General features: G+C 53.5%; 1 protein-coding gene across 7 annotated transcripts in view; it reads left to right on the plus strand.

The window, feature by feature from the left end:
• The window catches only part of TUBGCP6 (tubulin gamma complex component 6), a 24764-nt gene continuing 2716 nt past the window's right edge, over positions 1-22048 (plus strand). For 2 of the 7 annotated variants that reach the window (XR_010321653.1, XM_064283294.1), the window contains exons 1-21: positions 2-209; positions 478-1285; positions 2129-2292; positions 7828-8038; positions 8944-9117; positions 10099-10220; positions 10432-10510; positions 10712-10821; positions 11762-11853; positions 11950-12089; positions 12754-12903; positions 13658-13739; positions 13826-13914; positions 14004-14119; positions 18440-18578; positions 18875-18973; positions 19155-20757; positions 21001-21059; positions 21190-21280; positions 21457-21625; positions 21697-21838. Coding sequence is in view for 6 of the 7 variants with exons in the window: in XM_064283294.1 (XP_064139364.1) it covers positions 548-1285; positions 2129-2292; positions 7828-8038; positions 8944-9117; positions 10099-10220; positions 10432-10510; positions 10712-10821; positions 11762-11853; positions 11950-12089; positions 12754-12903; positions 13658-13739; positions 13826-13914; positions 14004-14119; positions 18440-18578; positions 18875-18973; positions 19155-20757; positions 21001-21059; positions 21190-21280; positions 21457-21625; positions 21697-21838 (4569 nt within the window). In the remaining variant the exon portion in view is untranslated. Of the gene's footprint in view, positions 394-477; positions 1286-2128; positions 2293-7827; positions 8039-8943; positions 9118-10098; positions 10221-10431; positions 10511-10711; positions 10822-11761; positions 11854-11949; positions 12090-12753; positions 12904-13657; positions 13740-13825; positions 13915-14003; positions 14120-18439; positions 18579-18874; positions 18974-19154; positions 20758-21000; positions 21060-21189; positions 21281-21456; positions 21626-21696; positions 21839-22048 lie in introns of all 7 variants that reach the window. The other 5 variants (XM_064283299.1, XM_064283295.1, XM_064283296.1 and 2 more) reach the window with 5 other exon arrangements.

The raw sequence follows: 22048 nt of genomic DNA on the forward strand, positions 1-22048 counted from the left end.
GACGGGAGCGGGAACGCAGGCCCTTCCCGCAGGAGGCCGTTCCCGCAGGAGGCCCCTTCCTTCCCGCAGGAGGCCCCTTTCTCTCGCGGGAGGCCCCTGCCCACGGCCTCCGCCCGCAGACTCCCTCCTGGGCCTGTGGGGCCCCGGCGCACCCACTAGGGGGATCCTGGCTTCGGTGTTAGGGCCCCCGAGGACGTGCGTAAAACCGGGTGAGGACGCTGCCTACTAGCCACGTCCATGTGTTGTTCGGAGTTGTCAAGGTCGTGTGACCAACTAAAGGTTCAGAGCCAAGCTGGCCCACTGCGGGCTCTTTAGGCACGCGGCGTGGAGGTGGGCAGGGCGCGGAGGCCACCCTGGGCGGGCAGCAGTCGCCGACCTCCGCTCAGAAGGCAGGTGCTGCGCCTTAGGGCTTAGGCTCCGGGCGCGGGACGCTGGCATTCGGCCCTGCCTGACCCTGTTCTGGTCCCTGTCTTTCAGAGGCTGAAGTGCAGCTCGGGTGGATGTTTTCACACACACACGGAGGACCCGGAGCTGAGAAGGTGCCGGCATGGCCAGCATCACCCAGCTGTTCGATGACCTGTGCGAGGCCCACCTGCCGGCCGCAAAGGCTCACCTGGGGCAGTGTGGCCTGGACCGGAGGAGGGCAAAGCAGAGCCTCAAGAAGGTGGCCTACAATATGCTTTTCACAAATCTCTTTCAAGATGAGACTCATAAGCTGCAGCCTGACCTCCCTAAACTCCCGGTGAAGAACAAGATCCTCCTGCTATCCTTCAACTTGAGAGTAGGCGGCCTGGGCCCTGAGGCTGATCGTTTGGAGGACCTTGTGGAGGAGCTCGAAGGTGCCACTTGGTGTCCGCTTGTGGAAGTGTTGTCTGTTTTGGACCTCCTAGTTCAGCTTGCAGGGAGCGGCCCCCCTCAAGTACTGCCCCGAAAACGGGACTACTTCTTTAACAACAAGCATGTGGGGAGGAATGGTCCATACAGTGGCTACGACTGCTATGACTTGAGTGTGTTTGAGATGGACGTTCAGTCCATGATTGCCAGAGAGGAGTATTTGTGTCACGATATGGTTCAGAAAACACTCCAGGTGATGGAGGCTGCGCCAGGCACCGGCCTGCTCACCTTTGGGCGCTTCTCATCTGGTGACTCTTGCGACAAGTTTGAAAGAGACACCCGGACCTCCCTCTTCGGTGCCCTTGTGCACAGCCGCACGTTCGACATGGATGTCCGGCTGGACCTGCCCCCCGTGCCAGACAGTGCGGACCTGTCTGGACTCGCCATTAAAGTACGGTGTCTGCTTTCCCACCTTAAGCTCTTGAGTGGCTCAGAAATGCCCTCTCCAGTGTTCCTTGTATTGTGGTAAAGGTGGGATAGTAGAAGTCCAGGTCACCAGGTAGCCTAAGCTTTTGTGATGTGTGGCTGCTGGCTCACACCCTCAGTGCAAAGCAGCATGCTATCTTTAATCCTTTACCAAACAGGAGGTGTTAAGTCTCTTACTGTATACTCCACAGCTGCTATTTAAATTAAGTAAAAAATTCAGTTAAAAATAATTTTAGTTCCTCAGCTGCACAGCCACATTTCAGATATTCACGTGTGCCAAAGCATTGGCTCCTGCCGTGCCTGCACTTTGATGCACTTTCCTCACCTGCAGGTTGAACTGTTCCCAGTGTTAGTACGTAACTCGTCACCAACTTCTCTGTTTTACTGCTTCATGAAAGTTAAGGTTACACTCATTATGCAGGCACTCCCTCCTTACTGGCATATAGTTTCCCAACATAAATAATTCTACAGTGAACATCTTAATGCGTGTACTTTTTTTGTTTACTGTGATTTTCTTAGGTTGGATTTCCCAAAATGGAACTTCTGGGTCCGGGGAATTTCATAAGTTTTGTTAAAATTTACATTGTGGCTTATGTGTTATGTGAATTGGGAATCAGTAGCCTTAAAAAATTGTTTTGTTTAGCTCCCTCAGTGATTCGGTGGGGACACACTGTGTAGTACTTGTGTCTGAGGGAGGTATTAGGAGTATCTGCAGGGGCTTCCCCATAGGAGGAGGCAGAAGTATATGGATAGATTCCTGGGGTTTGATCACACCTGGTGGAATATACTTCTTTTCTGTGGTCTCCAGGTTCCTCAGAGCGTGGATCAGTCGGAAGATGAAGGGTTCCAGTCGGCGTCTAATTTGACTCCTGACTCCCAGTCTGAACCAAGCATGACCCCGGACCTGGACCTTTGGGAGGCTGTGCTCACCTACGAGGCCAGCAAGCGGCGGTGCTGGGAGAGAGTTGGGTGGTATGTGAGCATTTCCCTCCCTCTTACTTTGTGGGCCCAGGGGTGGCCAGTCAAGCTCATTTATAAAGATTGTGTCTAAATCCTGGGAGTTTAAAAGAGATTCACGGAGAAAAGATTTCCAGCCTTTAAGGTTCTTCTGGACCAGTGCCAGCTAGCCAGTTGTTGGGGAGTTGACTCCAACTCCTGGCGACCCCATGTGTGTCAGAGTAGAACTGTGCTCTGTAGGGTTTTTTTTTTTGTTTGTGCTTTAAGTGAAAGTTTACAAATCAAGTCAGTCTCTCATACAAAAATTTATGTACACGTTGCTGTATACTCCTAATTGCTCTCCCCCTAATGAGACAGCCTGCTCCTTCCCTCTGCTCTCTTTTTGTGTCCATTCCACCAGCTTCTGACCGCCTCTGCCCTCTCATCTCCCCTCCAGATAGGAAATGCCAACATAGTCTCAAGTGTCTACTTGCTCCTAGAAGCTCATTCTTCACCAGGATCTTTCTCTGTCTCATTGCTCAGTCCAATCCATGTCTGAAAAGTTGGCTTTTGGAATGGTTCCTGTCTTGGACTAACAGAAGGTCTGGTGGCCATGACCACTGGGGTCTTTCTAGTCTCAGTCAGACCATTAAGTCAGGTCTTTTTATGAGAATTTGGGGTCTGCATCCCACTGCTCTCCTGCTGCCTCAGGGGTTCTCTGTTGTGTTCCCTGTCAGGGCAGTCATTGGTTATAGCCTGGCACCATCTAGTTCTTCTGGTCTCAGGTTAATGTAGTCTCTGGTTTCTGTGGCCCTTTCTGTCTCTTGGGCTCGTAATTACCTTGTGTCCTTGGTGTTCTTCGATCTCCTTTGATCCGGGTGGGTTGAGACCAATTGATGCATCTAAGATGGCTGCTTGCCAGCGTTTAAGACCCCAGCGGCCTCTCTCCAAAGCAGGATGCAGAATGTTTTCTTAACAGATTTTATCATGGCAGTTGACTTAGATGTCCCCTGAAACCATGGTCCCCAAACGCCCCCGCCTCTGTGACGCTGGCCTACGAAGCGTTCAGTTTATTCTGGAAACTTCTTTGCTTTTGGTTTAGTCCAGTTGTGCTGACCTCCCCTGTATTGTGTGTTGTCTTTCGTGTCACCTGTAGTAGTTCTTATCTGCTATCTAGTTCGTGAATACCCTCTCCCACCCTCCATCCCTCCCCCATCTCGTAACCATCAAAGAATATTTTCTTCTCTGTTTAAACTATTTCTCGAGTTCTTATAATAGTGGTCTTATATAATATTTGCCCTTTTGCAACTGACTAATTTCCCTCAGCATAATGCCTTCCAGGTTCCTCCATGTTATAAACTATTTCACAGATTCCCCACTGTTCTTTATTGATGTGTAGTATTCCATTGTGTGAATATACCATAATTTATTTATCCATTTGGGAAACCCTGGTGGCATAGTGGTTAAGTGCTACGGCTGCTAACCAAAGGGTCAGCAGTTTGACTCCGCCAGGCGCTCCTTGGAAACTCTATGGGGCAGTTCTACTCTGTCCTATAGGGTCGCTATGAGTCGGAATCGACTCGACGGCACTGGGTTATTTATCCATTCATCCATTGATGGGCACCTTGGTTGCTTCCATCTTTTTGCTATTGTAAACAGTGCTGTCATGAACATGGGTGTGCATATATCTGTTCGTGTAAAGGCTCTTATTTCTCTAGGATATGTTCCGAGGAGTGGGATTGCTGGATCATATGGTAGTTCTATTTCTAGCTTTTTAAGGAAGTGCCAGATCGATTTCCAAAGTGGTTGTACCATTTTACATTCCCACCAGCAGTGTATAAGTGTTCCAGTCTCTGCACAACCTCTTCAACATTTATTATTTAGTGTTTTTTGGATTAATGCCAGCCTTGTTGGAGTGAGATGGAATCTCACTGTAGTTTTGATTTGCATTTCTCTAATGGCTAATGATCGTGAACATTTCCTTATATATCTGTTAGCTACCTGGATGTCTTCTTTAGTGAAGTGTCTATTCATAGCTTTTGCCCACTTTTTAATTGGGTTATTTGTCTTTTTGTAGTTGAGTATTTGCAGTATCGTGTAGATTTTAGAGATCAGACGCTGATTGGAAATGTCATAGCTAAAAACTTTTTCCCAGTCTGTAGGTAATCTTACTGTTTTTGGTGAAGTGTTTGGATGAGCATAGGTGTTTGATTTTTAGGAGCTCCCAGTTATCTAGTTTCTCTTCTGCATCGTTAATAATGTTTTGTATATTGTTTATACCACGTATTAGAGCTCCTAACGTTGTCCCTATTTTTTCTTCCTTGATCTTTATCGTTGCAGATTTTATTTTAGGTCTTTGATCCATTTGGAGTTCGTTTTTGTGCATGGTGTGAGGTATGGGTATTGTTTCATTTTTTTGCAGATGGATATCCAGTTATTCCAGCACCATTTGTAAAAAAGACTCTCTTTTCCCCATTTAACTGTTTTGGGGCCTTTGTCAAATATCAACTATTCATATGTGGATGGATTTATGTCTGGATTCTCAATTCTGTTCCATTGGTCCATGTATCTGTTGTTGTACCAGTACTAGGCTGTTTTGACTACTGTGGTGGTATAACAGGTTCTAAAATTAGGTAAAGTAAGGCCTCCCACTTTGTTCTTCTTTTTCGTAATGCCTTATTCATCCAGGGTCTCTTTCCCTTCCATATGAAGTTGGTGATTTTTTTTCTCCATCTAGTTAAAGAATGTCATTGGGATTTTGATTGGAATTGCATTAAATGTATAGATCGCTTTCGGTAGAATAGACATTTTTACAATGTTGAGTCTTCCTATCCATGAGTAAGGTATGTTCTTCCACTCATGTAGGTCTCTTTTGGTTTCTTGCAGAAGAGTACTGTAGTTTTCTTTGTATAAGTATTTTACATCTCTAGTAAGATTTATTCCTAAGTATTTTATTTTCTTGGGGGCTACTGTAAATGGCATTGATTTGGTGATTTCCTCTTCGATGTTCTTTTTGTTGGTGTAGAGGAATCCAACTGATTTTTATACATTCGTTTTGTATCCCGATACTCTGCTGAACTCTTCTATTAGTTTCAGTAGTTTTCTGGGGGATTCCTTAGGGTTTTCTGTGTATAAGATCATGTCATCTGCAAATAGAGGTACATTTACTTCTTCCTTGCCAATCTGGATGCCCTTTATTTATCTTGCCCAGTTGTTCTGGCTAGGACCTCCAACACAATGTTGAATAAGAGCGGTGTTAAAGGGCATCCTTGTCTGGTTCCTGATCTCAAGGGGAATGTTTTCAGGCTCTCTCCATTTAGGATGATGTTGGCTGTTGCCTTTGTATAAATGTCCTTTATTATGTTGAGGAATTTTCCTTCTATTCTTATTTTGCTGAGAGTTTTTATCATAACTGCGTGTTGAAGTTTGTCAAATGTCTTTTCTGCATCAATTGATAAAATCATGTGATTCTTGTCTTTTGTTTTGTTTATGTGGTGGATTACATTAATTGTTTTTCTAATGTTGAACCATCCCTGCATACCTGGTATGAATCTCACTTGGTCATGGTTAATTATTTTTTTGATACGTTGTTGAATTCTATCGGCTAGAATTTTGTTGAGGATTTTTGCATCTACATTCATGAGGGATATAGGCTTATAATTTTCTTTTTTTGTGGTGTCTTTACCTGGTTTTGGTATCAGGGGTATGGTAGCTTCATAGAATGAGTTTGGTAGTATTCCGTCCTTTTCTATGCTCTAAAATACCATTAGTAGTAGTGGTGTTAACTCTTCTCTGAAAGTTTGGTAGAACTCTGCAGTGAACCCGTCTGGGCCAGGGTTTTTTTTTTTTTGTTGGGAGTTTTTTGATTACCTTTTAAATCTCTTTTTTTGTTATGGGTCTATTTAGTTGTTCTACCTCTGTGTTAGTTTAGGTAGGTAGTGTTTTTCTAGGAATTCATCCATTTCTTCTAGGTTTTCAAATTTGTCAGAGTACAATTTTTCATAGTAATCTGATATGATTCGGTGGTGTTCCTTGATTAAACGAAGTGGAGGCAAGGTTCTGGGCTTGGGGTCGGGAGGAGTCCCCTCTGTCCTATTGGGGCCCCTAATGTGCTGATGTCTGAGGAGTCTCCCAGGATGGGGCACAGTACGTGCCTCTCCCGAAGGTTTTCACTTCGGATCTGAGGGTGGTCAGGGAACATGAAGCTAAAGAATGGCTGACTAAGGAGCTGAGTGACCCTGATGTGGTTCCTCTCCTACAGGGTCCCCTGAGGATGCTCAGAGGCGGGTGGTGTATGCAGGGCGCTGCTTTGCAGGCGGCTTTTCTCGTGGAGTCCGTCCTCCATGCAAGTCCCCCGGGGCAGCCAGCCTCCCACCCCACAAAGTTCTGTGGGTGTCCAGCACCTGCTCCGGGCTCTGAGGGCTGCACTGCCCTGTAAATTCTACCATCTGATCGTTAGTCCTTTCTTGTGTGTATGAAGTAATTTTATTCACCCTGCCATCTGATATCTGTCCCACAAGCTGGCGCCCTCTTTTGTATTTTTATTGAGGTAAAAACATATATAACAAAACATTTGCCAGTTCAGCAGTTTTGCACGTCCAGCTCAGTGTTGTTATCACACCATCGTGTTGTGCGGCCATCACAGCCCTCGTTTTCCAGATTGTTCACCACTGTTGACGGAAGCTCAGTGCCCCGAAGCAGTGACTCCCCCGTCCCTCCCTCCCACCCCTGCTATCCGTTAAGCTTTGGTTTGTCTGTTTGTCTGTCACGTGTGGGTGAGATCATTCAGTAGTTGTACTTTTGTCTCTGACTTATTTCACTCAGCATGTTTTCAGGGTTCATCCATGTTGTGGCATGCACTAGGACTTTGTTACTTTTTACGGGTTAATAATATTCCATAGTGTGTACATAGCACATCTTGTTATCCACTCCCCTGTTGATGGACATTTCTCTCGTCTCCACCTTGTGGGCTATTGTGGAAAGCGCTGCAGTGAACATACTGGTGCACAGGTTTCTGGGTGCATACTTAGGGCTAAGTTGCTGGGTCATATGGTAGTTCTGTGTTTAGCTTTTTGAGGAACCACCAACCTGTTCTCCACAGCTGCTGCACCATTGCTCATTTCCACCAGAAGTGGATGAGGATTATAATTTCTCCACAACCTCACCAACACTCGTTGTCTTCTTTCTGATCACAGCCATCCTGGTGGGGGTGAGGTGTTTCTTGTGTTTGCTGTCAACACAAAGATGATGTCGTGGCATTTCATCATCTCAAGGACCCAGCTGCTCCCCCAGGTCGCTTTCCCAGGCCGGGCCAGGGCGTAGCCGCTGCTCCGGACCCTGGACGTGTGTTTTGAACGATCTGCAGCTATCCTGGGGGTTAGAGTGAAGCTGGGAGGTGATCCTAACACAGGTGGCCGGTGGCTCCACTGCTGGTTTGGGGTCCTCATTGGCCCAGCGTTTTAGACGAGCATTGTGTTGGTTCAGCGTGCTTCCTCCTCTGGTTTGTATCTCCTGAGACTGTGTGGAGCTGAGGTGCCCGTCTGCTCACTCCCCGCCGCCATCTTCCTGCAGCCCCCCTGGCCACAGAGAGGAGCCCTACCTCACCGAGGCGGGAAGAGACGCCTTTGACAGGTTCTGCAGACTCTGCGAGGAGGGGCTACAGGTCGTTGGTGGCAGCCTCCTCCCGGCCCCGCAGCGCGTCCTGGTGAGAGAGTGTGAGCTTGTGAAGGACACGCTGAACGTTCTCATTGGGGTTGTATCCGCCACATTCTCACTCAGCCAGGTAAGGCGATCCCGGTGCTGCACCGAGCCCTTCACAGGGAAGTGCCTGTCTCAGCCGGGAGTGGAGCAGAGCAGTGAGGGTGGCCTCAGATGTGGGCCTGCAAGCAGTGCCTGGGAGGACTTGCTCCACAGGCCTAGGGGCCAAAGCAGCCGGGGTCTGCAGCAGCAGGGGTCTGCCAGGGCCATTTGATTTTGATTTTAGAATTGATTTGTTAACTTTCTTTAAAAATGTAGCGTGATGTGTTCCTATCAGTGACACAGTGGAACACGTGCCACCAGCCCATCCTGCTGTGTCCTCAGAACTACTGAGGTGCCCCCGCCCTCTGTGCTCTGGCTGCACCCCTACATTCCTCCAGGTGGTCCACTCCTCTGCAGGGGTAGGGCTTACCAGCCCCACCCTCCTTGGCTGCCATGGACGAGGGGCTGCACTTGGAGGTGCAGCCACACTGCCTGATGCCCTGCCCTGCAGCTCCTCTGAGTCTCAGGGTCCTTCAGAGCAGTTGCTCTCACCCTGAACGCACCTGGGTCACACTGGGCAGGCCCCATGCAGTTCTAGGCCCCCAGGCTGTCTGTCCACCTCCGTCCACACTCCAGGCTGTCTGTCCATCCTCCTGCCCACGCCCCTAGACAGTCCACCCTACCGCCCACGCCCCAGGCTGTCTGCTCTCCTGCCCACACCCCTAGGCTGTCTGTCCACCCTTCTGTCCCCCACACCCCTTCCACAGCTTTAAACATATGGTCCTTCCAGTTTGGTCTGAAAATGTCCACCTCGTTGTGCCTGTTCCTATGATTTTAGGCATCTGTTTTCTGCTTTTTGTATTCTGTCTGTATGGGGGGGGGGTCTGAGCACCTGGTGGCTGCCCCGGGTGCTGAGGAGCCAGCCCTGACCCAACTCTCCCACTGCAGTCAGCACAGGCCTTCGTGGTCAAGCCGGGTGTGTACGTGTCAGGGACGTCCCCTGAGAGCATGCATAGTCTCCTGTCAGAGGTGGCCGCGTGCGGGACCTACTATGTGCGCCTGAGCCGCTTCTCTCTGCAGCCAGTGCTGGACACCACCTGTAGCAAGGGTCTTGTGTTTCAGGTATGCCCCCCTCCCGTTGGGACCCCCTGGGGGCCCACCCAGAACCCGAGTTCTGTGTCCTCGGGATGTCTAAGGTGGTGCAGCTACCTCACGAGGTCAGGTGGCCAATGTGGGTTTCTCGGGCTGGGCATTGGGATGGGAAGCTGCACCTTTGGAGGCTAGGGCAGGACCGGGTGTGGGTGAGCAAGTGAGCGGGGCCAGTGAGGCAGCGGGGCCCACACATGAGGCCCAGACGTGTAGTGGGTCTCCTCTTGAACGAATCCACCTTTCTAGTGGGGGGGGGGAGGGGTTAGGTTGGAAGCCTGGCCCAGGGGATCCCATCCTTCAGGGTCCCTGCCAGTCAACAAACACAGTTGGGTACACACAGTGGGTGGAGTTGTGGGACAGACAAACACAGGGGTGGGGTGGGGGAGGGGCTGTGCAACGGGAGCCCCCAGGAGATGGAGCATGGCAAGGGGAAGGTGAGGGGATCAAATGCTGGGCTCCCTGTGCCCTTCCAGCCCTGGTACACCCCCGCAGGGTGTGGGTGGTGCGTGATGAGATTAGAGCCTTGAGAATGAGTCAGAGTGGGGTTGGGGTGTGGCTGTGCCCAGGTGGTTCCAGGGGCAGGGCTCAGGACCGGACAGGAGCAGCTGTGCCCGGTGGTTCCAGGGGCAGGGCTCAGGACTGGACAGGAGGAGCTGGGTCTCGGGGGGTCGGTGGACTGAACCCTGAAGGGCCTTGCAACCCTGGTGCCACCAGTGTCTCCCAGAGCTGGAACCTGCTAGCGGAGCCTGGCCACCCTCCAGAATTTCCACCCCAAATCTCAGCCTCTCAGGGCCCGGCCCTCTGTGCCAGCAGGGATGCCTTAGGCTTCCTGCTAAAGGGCTGCAATGTCTGGACTTGACCAGGGAGAGTGGAACCCTAGAGTTGGGGACAGACACCTAGTCCCTTTCACCCCACCTGGGCAGGGCTGCCCTCTTCTCAGACCCTCACCCACAGGCCTTCACCAGCGGCCTGAGACGGTATCTGCAGTACTACCGGGCCTGTGTGCTCTCTACCCCGGCCACCCTCAGCCTGCTGGCCATCGGCTTTCTCTTCAAGAAGCTGGGCCGGCAGCTCAGGTGAGGCCTGCTGGTCCCTGGGCTGGAAAGCCGAGGGGGCGCCGCTGGGGGTGAGGGGTCGAGGGCACCTTCCGAAGGGGGAGGAGGTCCTGCTGTGGGGCTGGGGTGGTGCCCCCTTGATGGAGGGGAGGCAGGTGGCGGGAGGCGGCAGCTCAGGCCTGGGGGACCTCCGGCGCCTGCTCAGTGGCCCGACCCCGCCCTTTGGGCGCAGGTACCTGGCCGAGCTGTGTGGTGTCGGCACCGGGCTCCCGGGGACCGCCGGTGGAGGGCCCAGGACTGCATTCCCAACGGTGAGTCTGCCACTGCGGCGTGGGTGGCTCCCCTCACTGGGCACCTCCCGCACAGGGTGCACGCTCCTGGAGGAGGGGGTCAGGGGCGGAAGGGGGAGGGGCCCGGGAGGAGAGGTTGGGCGGGGTGAGCTGGGGGCCCCTAGGTGGAATCGTGCTGAGCGGGGCAGCACGCGCTCAGCCTCTGCTTGTTGGCGTCTGCAGGGCGTGAAGCTGCTCTCCTACCTGTACCAGGAGGCCCTGGACAACTGCAGCAACGAGCACTACCCGGTCCTGCTGTCCCTGCTCAAGACCAGCTGTGAGCCCTACACGCGGTGAGGCGGGGCCGGCGCTGGGGGCGGGGCCCGGGAGGGGCGGGGCCTGAAGGGGGCGGGGCCCGGGAGGGGCGGTGGGGCACAGGAGGGCGTGTCCTGAAAGGGGCGGGGCCCGGGAGGGGCGGGGACGGTGGCGAGTTGAGTGGGGCGGGGCGGGGGCGGGGCCTGTGGGACACTGGCCTCCTGGGGTGGGCGCAGCCTCCCTTTTCCTGCTTTTAATTGGAGCTTTGCTGCATCCAGGGAAGAGTGGCTCGGTTTCCACTGTGGTGTTTTGAGATTAGCAAAAACCAAAAAAACCCAAACCTGTTGCCATTGAGTTGCTTCTGATTCATAGCGATCTTTTAGGACAGAGCAGGACCGCCCCATAGGGTTTTCAGGCAGCAGCTGCTGGATTTGAGCTGCCAACCCTTTGGTTAGCAGCCGTAGCTCTAAACCACTTTGCCATCAGGCCTCTTGGAATTAGCAAGGTGGGGATTTTTGTCTTTGCCCACTTTGTTTTATTAAGACTAACACCCAGAGGTGCTGACTGATTGCTCTCCAGGGGTGAGATCCCTGTGGGGCTGCCCTAGGCTACCTCACACTCCCTACCACGCATTCACGCCAGTCCATGTCCTCTGGGTGTGGGGGTGACGGCCGCAGCTGTGGGATACCGATGTTGCTGTGATGTGCTCACTTTGTCTTTAGATATTTCCAGTAGGAAACTGGCTGCCTTCTGTCTTCTTATATTAGAGCAAGCTGCTTTCGATAAGGCAGGCTTGAGCTTGAGAACCGCTGGGGACAAGGGCAGCCAGGGCCTGAAGCTGATCCCTGTTGACTTGTGTAGTCAGATGTCTGAGAGGGGTCAGGAGCGGGCAGTGTGTGCTGACAAGAGGGGAGCCAGGATAGGCAGGGGCACAGGTGGGTGCGTGCGGCTGAGGGCTCACCCTCTGCCTGCCTGCAGGTTTATCCATGACTGGGTGTACAGCGGGCTCTTTCGGGACATCTACGGCGAGTTCATGATCCAGGTGAATCACGACTACCTTGGCTTCAGAGGTAGGTGTGCAGCTGCTGCTAGGGGAACTCCGACACCTGTAGGCCTGGGCTCGGGGCCCACCACTGACATGTGCCGCCCTGTGTGTCCCACGCCAGATAAGTTTTACTGGACCCACGGCTACATGCTCATTTCTGAAGAGGTAGAGGACTGCGTCCCCGTGTTCTTGAGGCACATTGCCAATGACGTGTACGTCTGCGGGAAGACTATCAACCTGTTGAAGCTCTGCTGCCCCCGGGTGAGGGCAAGCACTGCCTGTCAGCATGTGTGCGCCAGCATTTGTGTGAGCATGTGTGTATGTAAGCGTACGTGTGCATGTTTGTAAGAGCCTGTGCACATGCATGTGCGTGCCTGAGTGTGTGCATGAGTATGCGTGTACGTGAGTGTGTGTAAGCATGTGTGAGTGCACAAGCCTGCACGTGTGTACTTGTAAGAGTGCTGTGCACATTCACGTGTATGCGTGAACACGCATGCCTGCACTTGCACGTGTGTGTGCCTGTACATCTCTAGTTATGTGTGCGGTATGGGCCTGCGTGTGTGTGTGTATGGGCAGCATGTATGCCCCTCTGCCAGCTGTGGGACTCAAGCACGGGTGTGTGCTGGCTGTGTGTGGTCAGGGGTGACACGGCCCCTCCAGCTTCTTACTATGAGGCTGCAGCCAGCACTGGGCGGCACCCTCCTCTCTACAGTTAAGGTGGCTAGCAGCAGCCCTGCATACATGCTGCATTTGCTCAGGATGGATGGGTGGCCTGTCGCCAGAGTGCTGAGAGCACAGAGACTTGGGGGCGCCCGGCCCAGGATTGGACCCTGAGGAATGAGTCTTGCCCCTGCTGCATCTCGGACAGTGCGTGTCCCTGAGCCCAGCCATCTGCCTAGGGCTCACAAGGCCCTTCTTTTGGCAGCATTACCTGTGTTGGTCTGATGTCCCTGTCCCTCGGATCTCGGTGATCTTCTCTCTCGAGGAGCTGAAGGAGATTGAGAAGGACTGTGCCGTGTACGTGGGGCGGATGGAAAGGGTGGCACGCTACAGCTCAGTCAGCAAGGAGGAGAAGGTGAGGGTGCAGAGTGGGTGCCCGGGGCGGGGGCTCCTCCTTGGGTGTGGTCTCTGTCAGCATGGATGGGGCCCTGAGTCCTGGCAGAGCAGATGGCCATGCAAGCCCTCCTCATACTCAGAAGAGATGGGTAGGAAAGATGAGGGCAGGGCGGGCAGGGTGTGTGGGACCCCGGGGCAGGGCGCGGGGGGGGGGCGCAGGGGGCAGGGCTGGCAATGTCCTGTGTGCGCCAGTCAGGGGTCTGGTGGTGAGTGGACGACTGAGAGCTCCGGGAAGTGCCTGAGGCTGAGGGGACAGCAGGAGCAGACCTGAGAGGCCCACACCGAGGGGGGTTAACTGGGGGGCCTGAGCCTAGCCTTCCAGTCCCTGGGAGGATCACCCTGGCCTTCTGCCCCTTCCTCCCCCTCCACCCCCCTGCTCCATCTCCCCTGCCTACTCCTCTCTCCCTCTCATCCTGCACCTTGCTCCCTCCAAGGAACATATTTGAGGGCTCACCCATCTCCACACTGTACCAGAGCACGACTCCAGCAGCTACTGAGAGACAGCCCCTCACTGCCCAGACAGAGGCTGTGGTGGGCAGGGGCCATGTGCCCACCCAGCCACCTGTCCCCCTCAGGGGCCCCGTAAGCGGGTGTCCTCCTGGAGGAGATGGCTTTGGGCACCCGTCCTTTCCTGCTCTCTCTACTCTTGAGTACGGTGTCCAAGGTGGGGGCACAGAGTTACGGCGGCCGTTTACTGACGATGTCTTTTGTAGGAACTACGTGTGGAAATAGCAAAACAGGAACTGATTGTCCACGCCCGAGAGGCAGCATCCAGGGTTCTGAGCACCCTGAGTGGTAAGCTTGCCTCGGCCATCCTCGCCCACCCCCGGCCAGGGCTCTTCCTGGGGAGCCTCCCACAGCTGAGCTCGTTCCTGCTGCAGACCGGCAGGTGTCTGAGCGAGCGGCCTTGGATGCCCGGAAGCGAGAACAGTTTCAGAGGCTGAAGGAGCAGTTTGTGCGAGACCAGGAGGTAGGTGGGCCCAGTGGTGTCTGCGGCCCCAGACTCAGACGTGTGGTGTCTCGGGGGCCTGGATCCCACATGCTGTGCATGTTGTGCAGCGACGCCTGGCGGCCAGACAGGAAGAGGCCGACGAAGACTTCAGCTACGCCCGAGAGCTCCGAGAGAGGGAGAAGCGGCTGCAGGCCTTGGAAGAGGAGCTGGAGCGGAGGACGAGGTGGTGGGGGTCTGGGGGGGCAAGGGCAGGGCCTCCCAGGAGGACGAGGGTGGTGGGGGCCCCATATTATTTCCACCTTAGTGATAGCTTTATTTTATTTTTTTGCTTTCTATTCTGAAAGTTTTTAAGCATACGTACAAGTAAAAAGGCTAGCGTACTGAGCTTGGGACTAGCCACTGTTGGATTCACTAGTTGTGACTGTTTTTTTTACCACATTCACGTGTTCTCAGTTGTCTTCAAAATGTCTTTTCGTAGTTGGTTTGTGTGAATTCAGATCCAAGCAAGGTCCACAGCCGGTGTCGGGTTGTGTCTCTTTGTCTCTTCTCACGTTAAACGGCTTCTCTTGCCTTATTTATTGTTAAGCCTGTTGTTGCTATGAATCCAAGTAAAACAAAATCCTTGACAAGCTCAGTGTTTTCTATTTATCATGCGTATTGGTCCAGTTGTGAGGAGTTATGTTTTCTTTATACTGCGGCGTACTTCATACTGAAGGGTCTGGTCTTTGATCTTCATCAGTAAGTGCTTCAAGTCCCCTTTGCTTTCAGCAAGCGAGGTTGTGTCAAATACATATCGCAGGTTGTTAACGAGTCTTCCTTCAATCCTGATGCCATTGTATGTGTGTACCGCTTTTTGTTCAGGCTTTTTTGTCCTGATGGGCATCAAGGTTGTTTTCATCTTTTGGCCATTGTGAACAAAGGTGCTGCGGTGAACAAAGGTGTACGAGAGAGACTCTCTGTTTGCTTTCTGCTTTTACGTCTTTTGGGTGTGTACCTAGGAGTGGAATTGCTGGGTCATGTGGTAGTTCTGCTTTTAGTTTTTTGAGGAACCGCCCCGTTGTTTTCCACAGTGACTGTACCATTTTACGTTCTCACCAATAAATGCGTAAATGTTCCAGTTTCCTAACATCCTTGCCAACATTTGTTGTTTTCAGTTTTTTTAAAAATCTTAGCCATCCATACTACACATCGATAAAGAACAGTGACGAATCTGTGAAACATTTCTTAACATGGAGGAACCTGGAAGGCATTGTGCTGAGCGAAATTAGTCAGAGGCAAAAGGACAAATATTGTATAAGACCACTATTATAAGATGTTGAGAAATAGTATAAACTGAGAAGAACACATACTTTTGTGGTTACGAGGTGGGGAGGGGGGAGGGGGGGAGAGGGTTTTTTACTGATTAATCAGTAGATAAGAACTGCTTTAGGTGAAGGGAAGGACAACACTCAATACATGGAAGGTCAGCTCAACTGGACTAGACCAAAAGCAAAGAAGTTTCCGGGATAAAATGAATGCTTCAAAGGTCAGCAGAGCAAGGGCGGGGGTTTGGGGACCATGGTTTAAGGGGACTTCTAAATCAATTGGCAAAATAATTCTATTATGAAAACATTCTGCATCCCACTTTGAAATGTGGCGTCAGGGGTCTTAAATGCTAACAAGCGGCCATCTAAGATGCATCAATTGTTCTCAACCCACCTGGAGCAAAGGAGAATGAAGAACACCAAGGTCACATGACAACTAAGAGCCCAAGAGACAGAAAGGGCCACATGAACCAGAGACCTACATCATCCTGAGACCAGAAGAACTAGATGGTAAAAAAAATATGACTGCCCTGACAGAGAGCGCAGCAGAGGACCCCTGAGGGAGCAGGAGATCAGTGGGATGCAGACCCCAAATTCTCATAAAAAGACCATACTTAATGGTCTGACTGAGACTAGAGGAATCCCGGCGGTCATGGTCCCCAAACCTTCTGTTGGCGCAGGACAGGAACCATTCCCGAAGACAACTCATCAGACATGAAAGGGACTGGACAGTTGGGTAGGTGAGAGATGCTGATGAAGAGTGAGCTAGTTATATCGGGTGGACAATTGAGACTGTGTTGGCATCTCCTGTCTGGAGGGGGGATGGGAGGATAGAGTGGGAAGCTGGCAAAATTGTCATGAAAGGAGAGACTGAAAGGGCTGACTCATTAGGGGGAGAGCAAGTGGGAGTACGGAGTAAGATGTATGTAAACTTATATGTGACAGTCTGATTTGATTTGTAAACGTTCACTTGAAGCTCAATAAAAGTTAAAAAAAAAAAAAAATCTTAGCCATCCTAGTAGGAGTGAAGTGATACCTCATTGTGGTTTTGATTTGTATCTCTCTGATGGCTGATGACACGGAGCATCATTTCATATATCTGGTGGCCATTTGAATGTCCTCTTTGGTGGAATGTCTATTCAAGTCCTTTGCCCGTTTTATGATTGTCTTTTTGTGGTTAAGTTGTCAAAGTTTTAGATATATTTTGGTTGTTAAATTTTTGTTGGGTATATGGTTTCCGAAGATATTCTCCTAGTCGGTAACTTGTCTTTTCACTTTTTTGGTGAAGTCTTTTGAGAAACAAAGGTATTTAATTTTCATGTGGTCCCATTTATTTGTCTTTTGCTGTTTGTTCTTTTAAGGGTCATTCTGGCTGTACTTCTTCCAAGACAGATGTGTCCATTCTTCTGGCAGTCCATGGCATATTCAGTCTTCTTCACCAGCACTGTAATTCAAAGGCATCAATTCTTCTTCAGTCTTTATTATTCACTGTCCAGCTTTTGCACGCGTACGGGGCGATTGAAACGACTATGGCTTGGGCCAGGCACACGTTGGTCTGCAAGGCGACATCTTTGCTTTTTAACACCTAAACAGGTCTTTCACAGGAGATTTGCTCAGTGCACTGCGTCGTTTGATTTCTTGACTGCGGCTTCCAAGGGCGTTGATTATGGATTCAAGTGAAGTGAAATCTCTGACAACTTCAGTATTTTCTTTGTCAAGATGTTGCTTCTTGGTCCAGTTGTGACAGTTGTGATCTGGAGCTCCGGAATGTCTGTTTGGTTCGTTTTTTAATTTTTTTATTGATATTCTTACTTTGTTCATGTTTTTTTCCCTAATTTCCTTTAGTTCTTTTGTTTGTTGTTTCCTTTAACTCTTTTAGCATATTTAAGACAGTCGATTTAATGTCTCTAAGTAGTAATTCTAATGTCTAGGCTTTCTCAGGGATGACTTTTGTCGAGTTCCTTTTCTCCTGTGCGTGGCCCGTACTTGCGTCCTTCTTTGTATGCTTTGTAATTTTTTTTTCCACTGGGCATTGTGGGTATCATAACGTGGTACCTCTGGAGTCTGATTCTCCCACTCCTCAGGGGTTGCTGCTGTTACTTAATGAAGGCTGCAGTCATCTTCGTTTAGTGATTTTTCCGAAGTATTTGCAGTGTGTGTTCTGGTTTTGCGTGGTCACTGAAGGCTCTGTTTCATTATCTCTGTAGTCAGCCGGTGGCCTGACAGATCTCGCAACATGTCAGCTCTCTCAGCTGCCACTGGGAGCGGACCCTGCTGTCGGGGGGCTGAGACTGTGGCAGGTGTTGTGCTGGCCTTCAGGGTACCGTCAGACCAACCCAAATGTACAACCCAAATTCTCGGAGGACAAGGCCCCCCTGTCCACCCAGTGGCTGCCACCCCCACGCCTGTGGCAGGGCTGAGGAATGAGAGGTAGTGGTTGGGGCATGTGGCTTGCTAGGGAAGATCAGCAGTCCATCCTCTGTCGAGCGTGCCTGTGGCTGCTTTGTGTCTGACTAGGTTCCAGAGTTACAGAATGGTGGGTCCCATTGCTGTTTCTAGTTCATTTGTGGTGGTGCAGGAGGGCCGGCTCAGGGCTCCCCCTGCAACTTCCTTGAGTGTCATTCTGGGTTCAGCATTTGGATGTGAGCCCTTCATGGGGGCTGGCACTTCCTGTTCACTGACTTGGAGGCTCAGAGCACCACTAGAGGCTGTTGGGTGTACGTGTGAGGACAGATGGGATCCCCCACTTGTGTGCTGTGGAGAGAGGGCTGAAAGGAACGGGTAACTGCATTTGGTGGCCAAAGGGCTTCACTGAGCCCAGGTGTGAATGAAGTTTCCTACTGGCAAGGGAATCAGAACAGGGGTAGCATGCCAGCCTAGCTCTGAATGAGGCAAGTGAAAGATGTAAGTTCACTGCGTTCCATGCATGCCTTTGTGTTCCCCACCTGCAGACAGGAAGATTGCAGGCCCTGCTCCCAGGAGAGCCTGTGTGCTCAGCTCCCACAACCCTCCTGGCCCAGGGTGTGGACAGCTCATTCTGGCATAGGCTGGTGCCTGGTCCTGCCATCAGGCCCTGTCCTGCAGGCAGAGGGTCTACAGGCTGGCCATCGGGGAGGCTACTGCAGGACATGGGTCCTGGGTACCTGCTGCAGTGAGTGGAGGTGGTGGTGCGGGGCCTGAGCGTGGCAGGCCCTGAGCCTGGTGAGATGAGCAAGTGACCGCCGTGTCCTTGGGCCCAGGCAGGCGCTGGTCGAACGCTACAGCCGGCTGTCAGCTGAGGCCGCGTGCCGGGAGCAGAAGGCGCTCTGGGGGCTGCAGAGGCGCAGGCTGGACGAGGTGCGACGCTGCTTCCTCCTGGCAGACCAGAAACGCCAGCAGGTACCTGCCCGGACCGCAGTTCTCTTGGCTTCTCTGAGATGCCTTGACTGGGGGGGACACGAGGGGCCCTGTGTCCCTGTGTGGCTGAGGTGCTAGGCAGATACAGAGGGTAACTGTGCCGCATTTGCTGGGCGCCCAGGCCGTGTTGGATGTGGCACTGACGTCGGTACCTTGACTCACGCAGCGTCTGAGGCTGGTGCTGAGGAGGGCGAGGATGGGTGGGGTCGGCCCTGGTTCTGCCTGCGCGGCCCCCCTGCCATGGGTATTACCTCCTGCCCTACTGGCTTTGATTCCAGGAGCTGCTGAAGGATGTGTCTGAGGGGGCGTGCCCACAGCTGCTGGATGAGGTCCCGTGTGCTGAGCGGTTACCTGGGATAGGGGTGGCGCTTCCCCAGGTGAAGGATTGGCGGGGAGAGGTTCCCGATGGGTCCGGGGGGACCAGGTGTGCACCACCCCAAGGGCGTGGGCAAACACTGGGCCTGCTGTCCTTTGGTGCTCATCACCTGGGGGCGGGGGTTAGATAATCAGGTGGAGAAGGAGAGACAAGACCCTGTCCTGTGTGTACTTGTGTTCCAGGCCCTGTCCCCAGATGTGGAGCCCCCAGGTGGAAGCCAAAGCCATGATTCCTTACCTGTGGAGGAGCACGGGGTGGTCCCAACACCCTGGCCCCCGGGGTCCCCCGCCACAGGGGCCGAGCCTTTCTCTGCTGGCACCAGCATACGAGACTTCCTGCCCACGGAGCTGGGGCTGGAGCAGCCTGCAGAGCCCAACATGGCCTCTGTTGCGGGGAATGCCCCTCTCTTGCGTGAAGCCCCTGTTTTGGGGGAGGCCCCTTTCCCAGGGGAGGCCCCTCTGCTGGAGCAGGCGTTGTGTACCATCAGCTCAGACCTACCTTCCTTGACTCCAGGGGAGGTGCCCACATTGGCTGGCACACAGCCCTCCCAGGTGCAAGAGTATGATTTTAGTACCATCCTGAGGCCAGCTGTGGCTGCCTTGGTCTCTCCAGGATCCCTCCAGGCTCTAGAGGGCGACTCAGGCAGCAAGGGACCACAGCTGCGATGGGACACTGACACAAAGCTGGATGCCCGGGTCCCTGAAGTTCTGGCGGGTCAGCCTCACCTGCCCTTGCCAAGGCCTGCTGAGGAGGAGAACAGTGGGCCCCAAGATCAGCCTCTTAGGCACGTGTCTGAAGGCAGGGTTTCATCAGTGGGTCATGCTTCTCAAACAGCTCCCTCCCGGCCACGGTGGAGTGTCCATGGCCACGTGTCTGATGCCAACATCAAGATTGGGGAGAATGTCTCAGATATGGCTCCCTTACAGCCACGGTGGAACATCCATGGCCACACGTCTGATGCCAACGTCAGGGTTGGAGAGAATGTCTCAGACGTGGCCCCCTCCCGGCCACAGTGGAGTGTCCATGGCCACGTGTCTGATGCCAACATCAGGGTTGGGGAGAATGTCTCAGACGTGGCCCCCTCCCGGCCACGGTGGAGTGTCCATGGCCATGTGTCAGATGCCAACATCAGGGTTGGAGAGAATGTCTCAGACGTGGCCTCCTCCCGGCCACGGTGGAGCATCCACGGCCATGTGTCAGATGCCAACATCAGGGTTGGGGAAAACATCTCAGACGTGGCCCCCTCCCGGCCACGGTGGAGTGTCCACGGCCACGTGTCAGATGCCAACATCAGGGTTGGAGAGAATGTCTCAGATGTGGTCCCCTCCCGGCCACGGTGGAGCGTCCATGGCCACGTGTCAGATTCCAGCTTCAGGGTTGGGGAAAATGTCTCAGACGTGGCCCCCTCCCGGCCACGGTGGAACATCCGTGGCCATGTGTCCGATGCCAGGGTCAGGATTGGGGAGAATATCTCAGACGTGGCCCCCTCCCAGCCACAGTGGAGTGTTCACGCTTCCCAGTCCCATACTGGGCTGGGAGTGCTCTTGGAGGAAGCCGAACCCGAGAAGTCTGGGCCTCACCTGAGCCCCTCTGGCCACGTGGTCCAGTCAGACCAGGGAGCACAGAGCACCTCCCTGGAGCATCCGCCTGCAGAGACCACACCAGGGCCCTTGGGCCTCTCCCTGGCTCAGGTGGCCACCTTGGGCAGTGCAGAGGAGGGTGGTTTCCAGGCTGAGCTCTGTACCGCGGCTAGGCCTGGAGCCCCTGAGGAGCATGGTTCTGAGGGTGAGCCAGGTCAGAGGGGTGGTCACAGGGTGGGGCCATGGACAATATCCCTTGTGGGGTCTGCGGGCCCCGGACAGGTAGGGTGGGAGGAAGGCAGAGGAAGTCACCATTTGGCCCATGTCCACCAGCCTGGCTGAGCCTCTGCCTGGGAGCTGTGGGGGAGTGTGAGCCCGGGCCAGCCCTTTGCCCCTCAGCAGGTACATGGCCCTGATGCCCCCTCCCTGCCCCATTGTGCCCGGTCAGGCTCCAGGAGCAGTGGCAACAGCAGCACCGCCTCTCCAGGTCAGCCCTCGAGTCCACAGGTGAGGGCAAGTGCAGCTGTGGGCAGGGAGCACGCTTGGCTGGCCCCCCAACCTAGCCTCTGAGGTCAGCAGGCATGAGGTGCTGTGGAGCAACATGCTGGGTGGTGGTCTCAGGTTGGCTTCTCTTTAGGCAGGTGAGGCCAGGGAGGAATGGGCCTACCTAGAAGGCCTGGCAGCACAGTACCATCTGGAGCAGTATCCCGACAGCTACGAGGCCATGTGTGAGTGGACCTGCTGAGGCAGATGAGAGGGCTGGTGTGTTCCCAAAGGGCCCAGGTGTCCCCCGAAGGCCCAGGTGTCCCAGAGGGGCATAAGTGTTCCCCAAAGGGTCCAGGTATCCTTAGAGGGGCCCAGGTGTCCCCCGAGGGCCAGTGCTATCTTCCATCTTCTCTTACAGCAGAGCCTCCAGCCGCCCACCTCCTGCCCCATGTGCTGCCCCGCTCCTTCTCCTTCCCTGTGGACCCCCAGGCCCAGCCCGGCACAGATGAGACCGCAGTGCAGCTGAGCGAGCTGCTGACCCTGCCAGTGCTCCTGAAGCATTCCATCTCTGCCCCGCTGACTGCCCAGTGAGTGCCCCATCCAGGCCCCTGTCATCCGCAGTCCACATTTGGCTGCAGTGTTTCCCTGTCCCCTACAGTGTCTCCCTGGTGAACAAGGCCGCTGTGGACTACTTCTTCGTGGAGCTGCACCTTGAGACGCACCTGGAGGCGCTGCGGCACTTTGTCCTGATGGAGGATGGCGAGTTTGCCCAGTCCCTCAGTGACCTGCTCTTTGAGAAGGTGACGCCCTTGTGTGGCCAGGTCTTAGGGCAGGGCCTGGGGCTCAGGGAGCAGCCCTGAGCCAGGCCCAGAGAGTCCTGGCATGTTGGGAGCAGCTCTGAACCAAGCCTGGGGCGGGGCCTGGGACGTGGAGCCTGGAGCAGAGGGGAGCCTGAGCCAGGCCTGGGGGCCCTGGGTTGTGGGGAGCAGATCAGAGCTAGGCTTGGGGAG

This window comes from Loxodonta africana, chromosome 4 (assembly GCF_030014295.1).
Source record: "Loxodonta africana isolate mLoxAfr1 chromosome 4, mLoxAfr1.hap2, whole genome shotgun sequence".
Taxonomy (NCBI): Eukaryota; Metazoa; Chordata; class Mammalia; order Proboscidea; family Elephantidae; genus Loxodonta; species Loxodonta africana.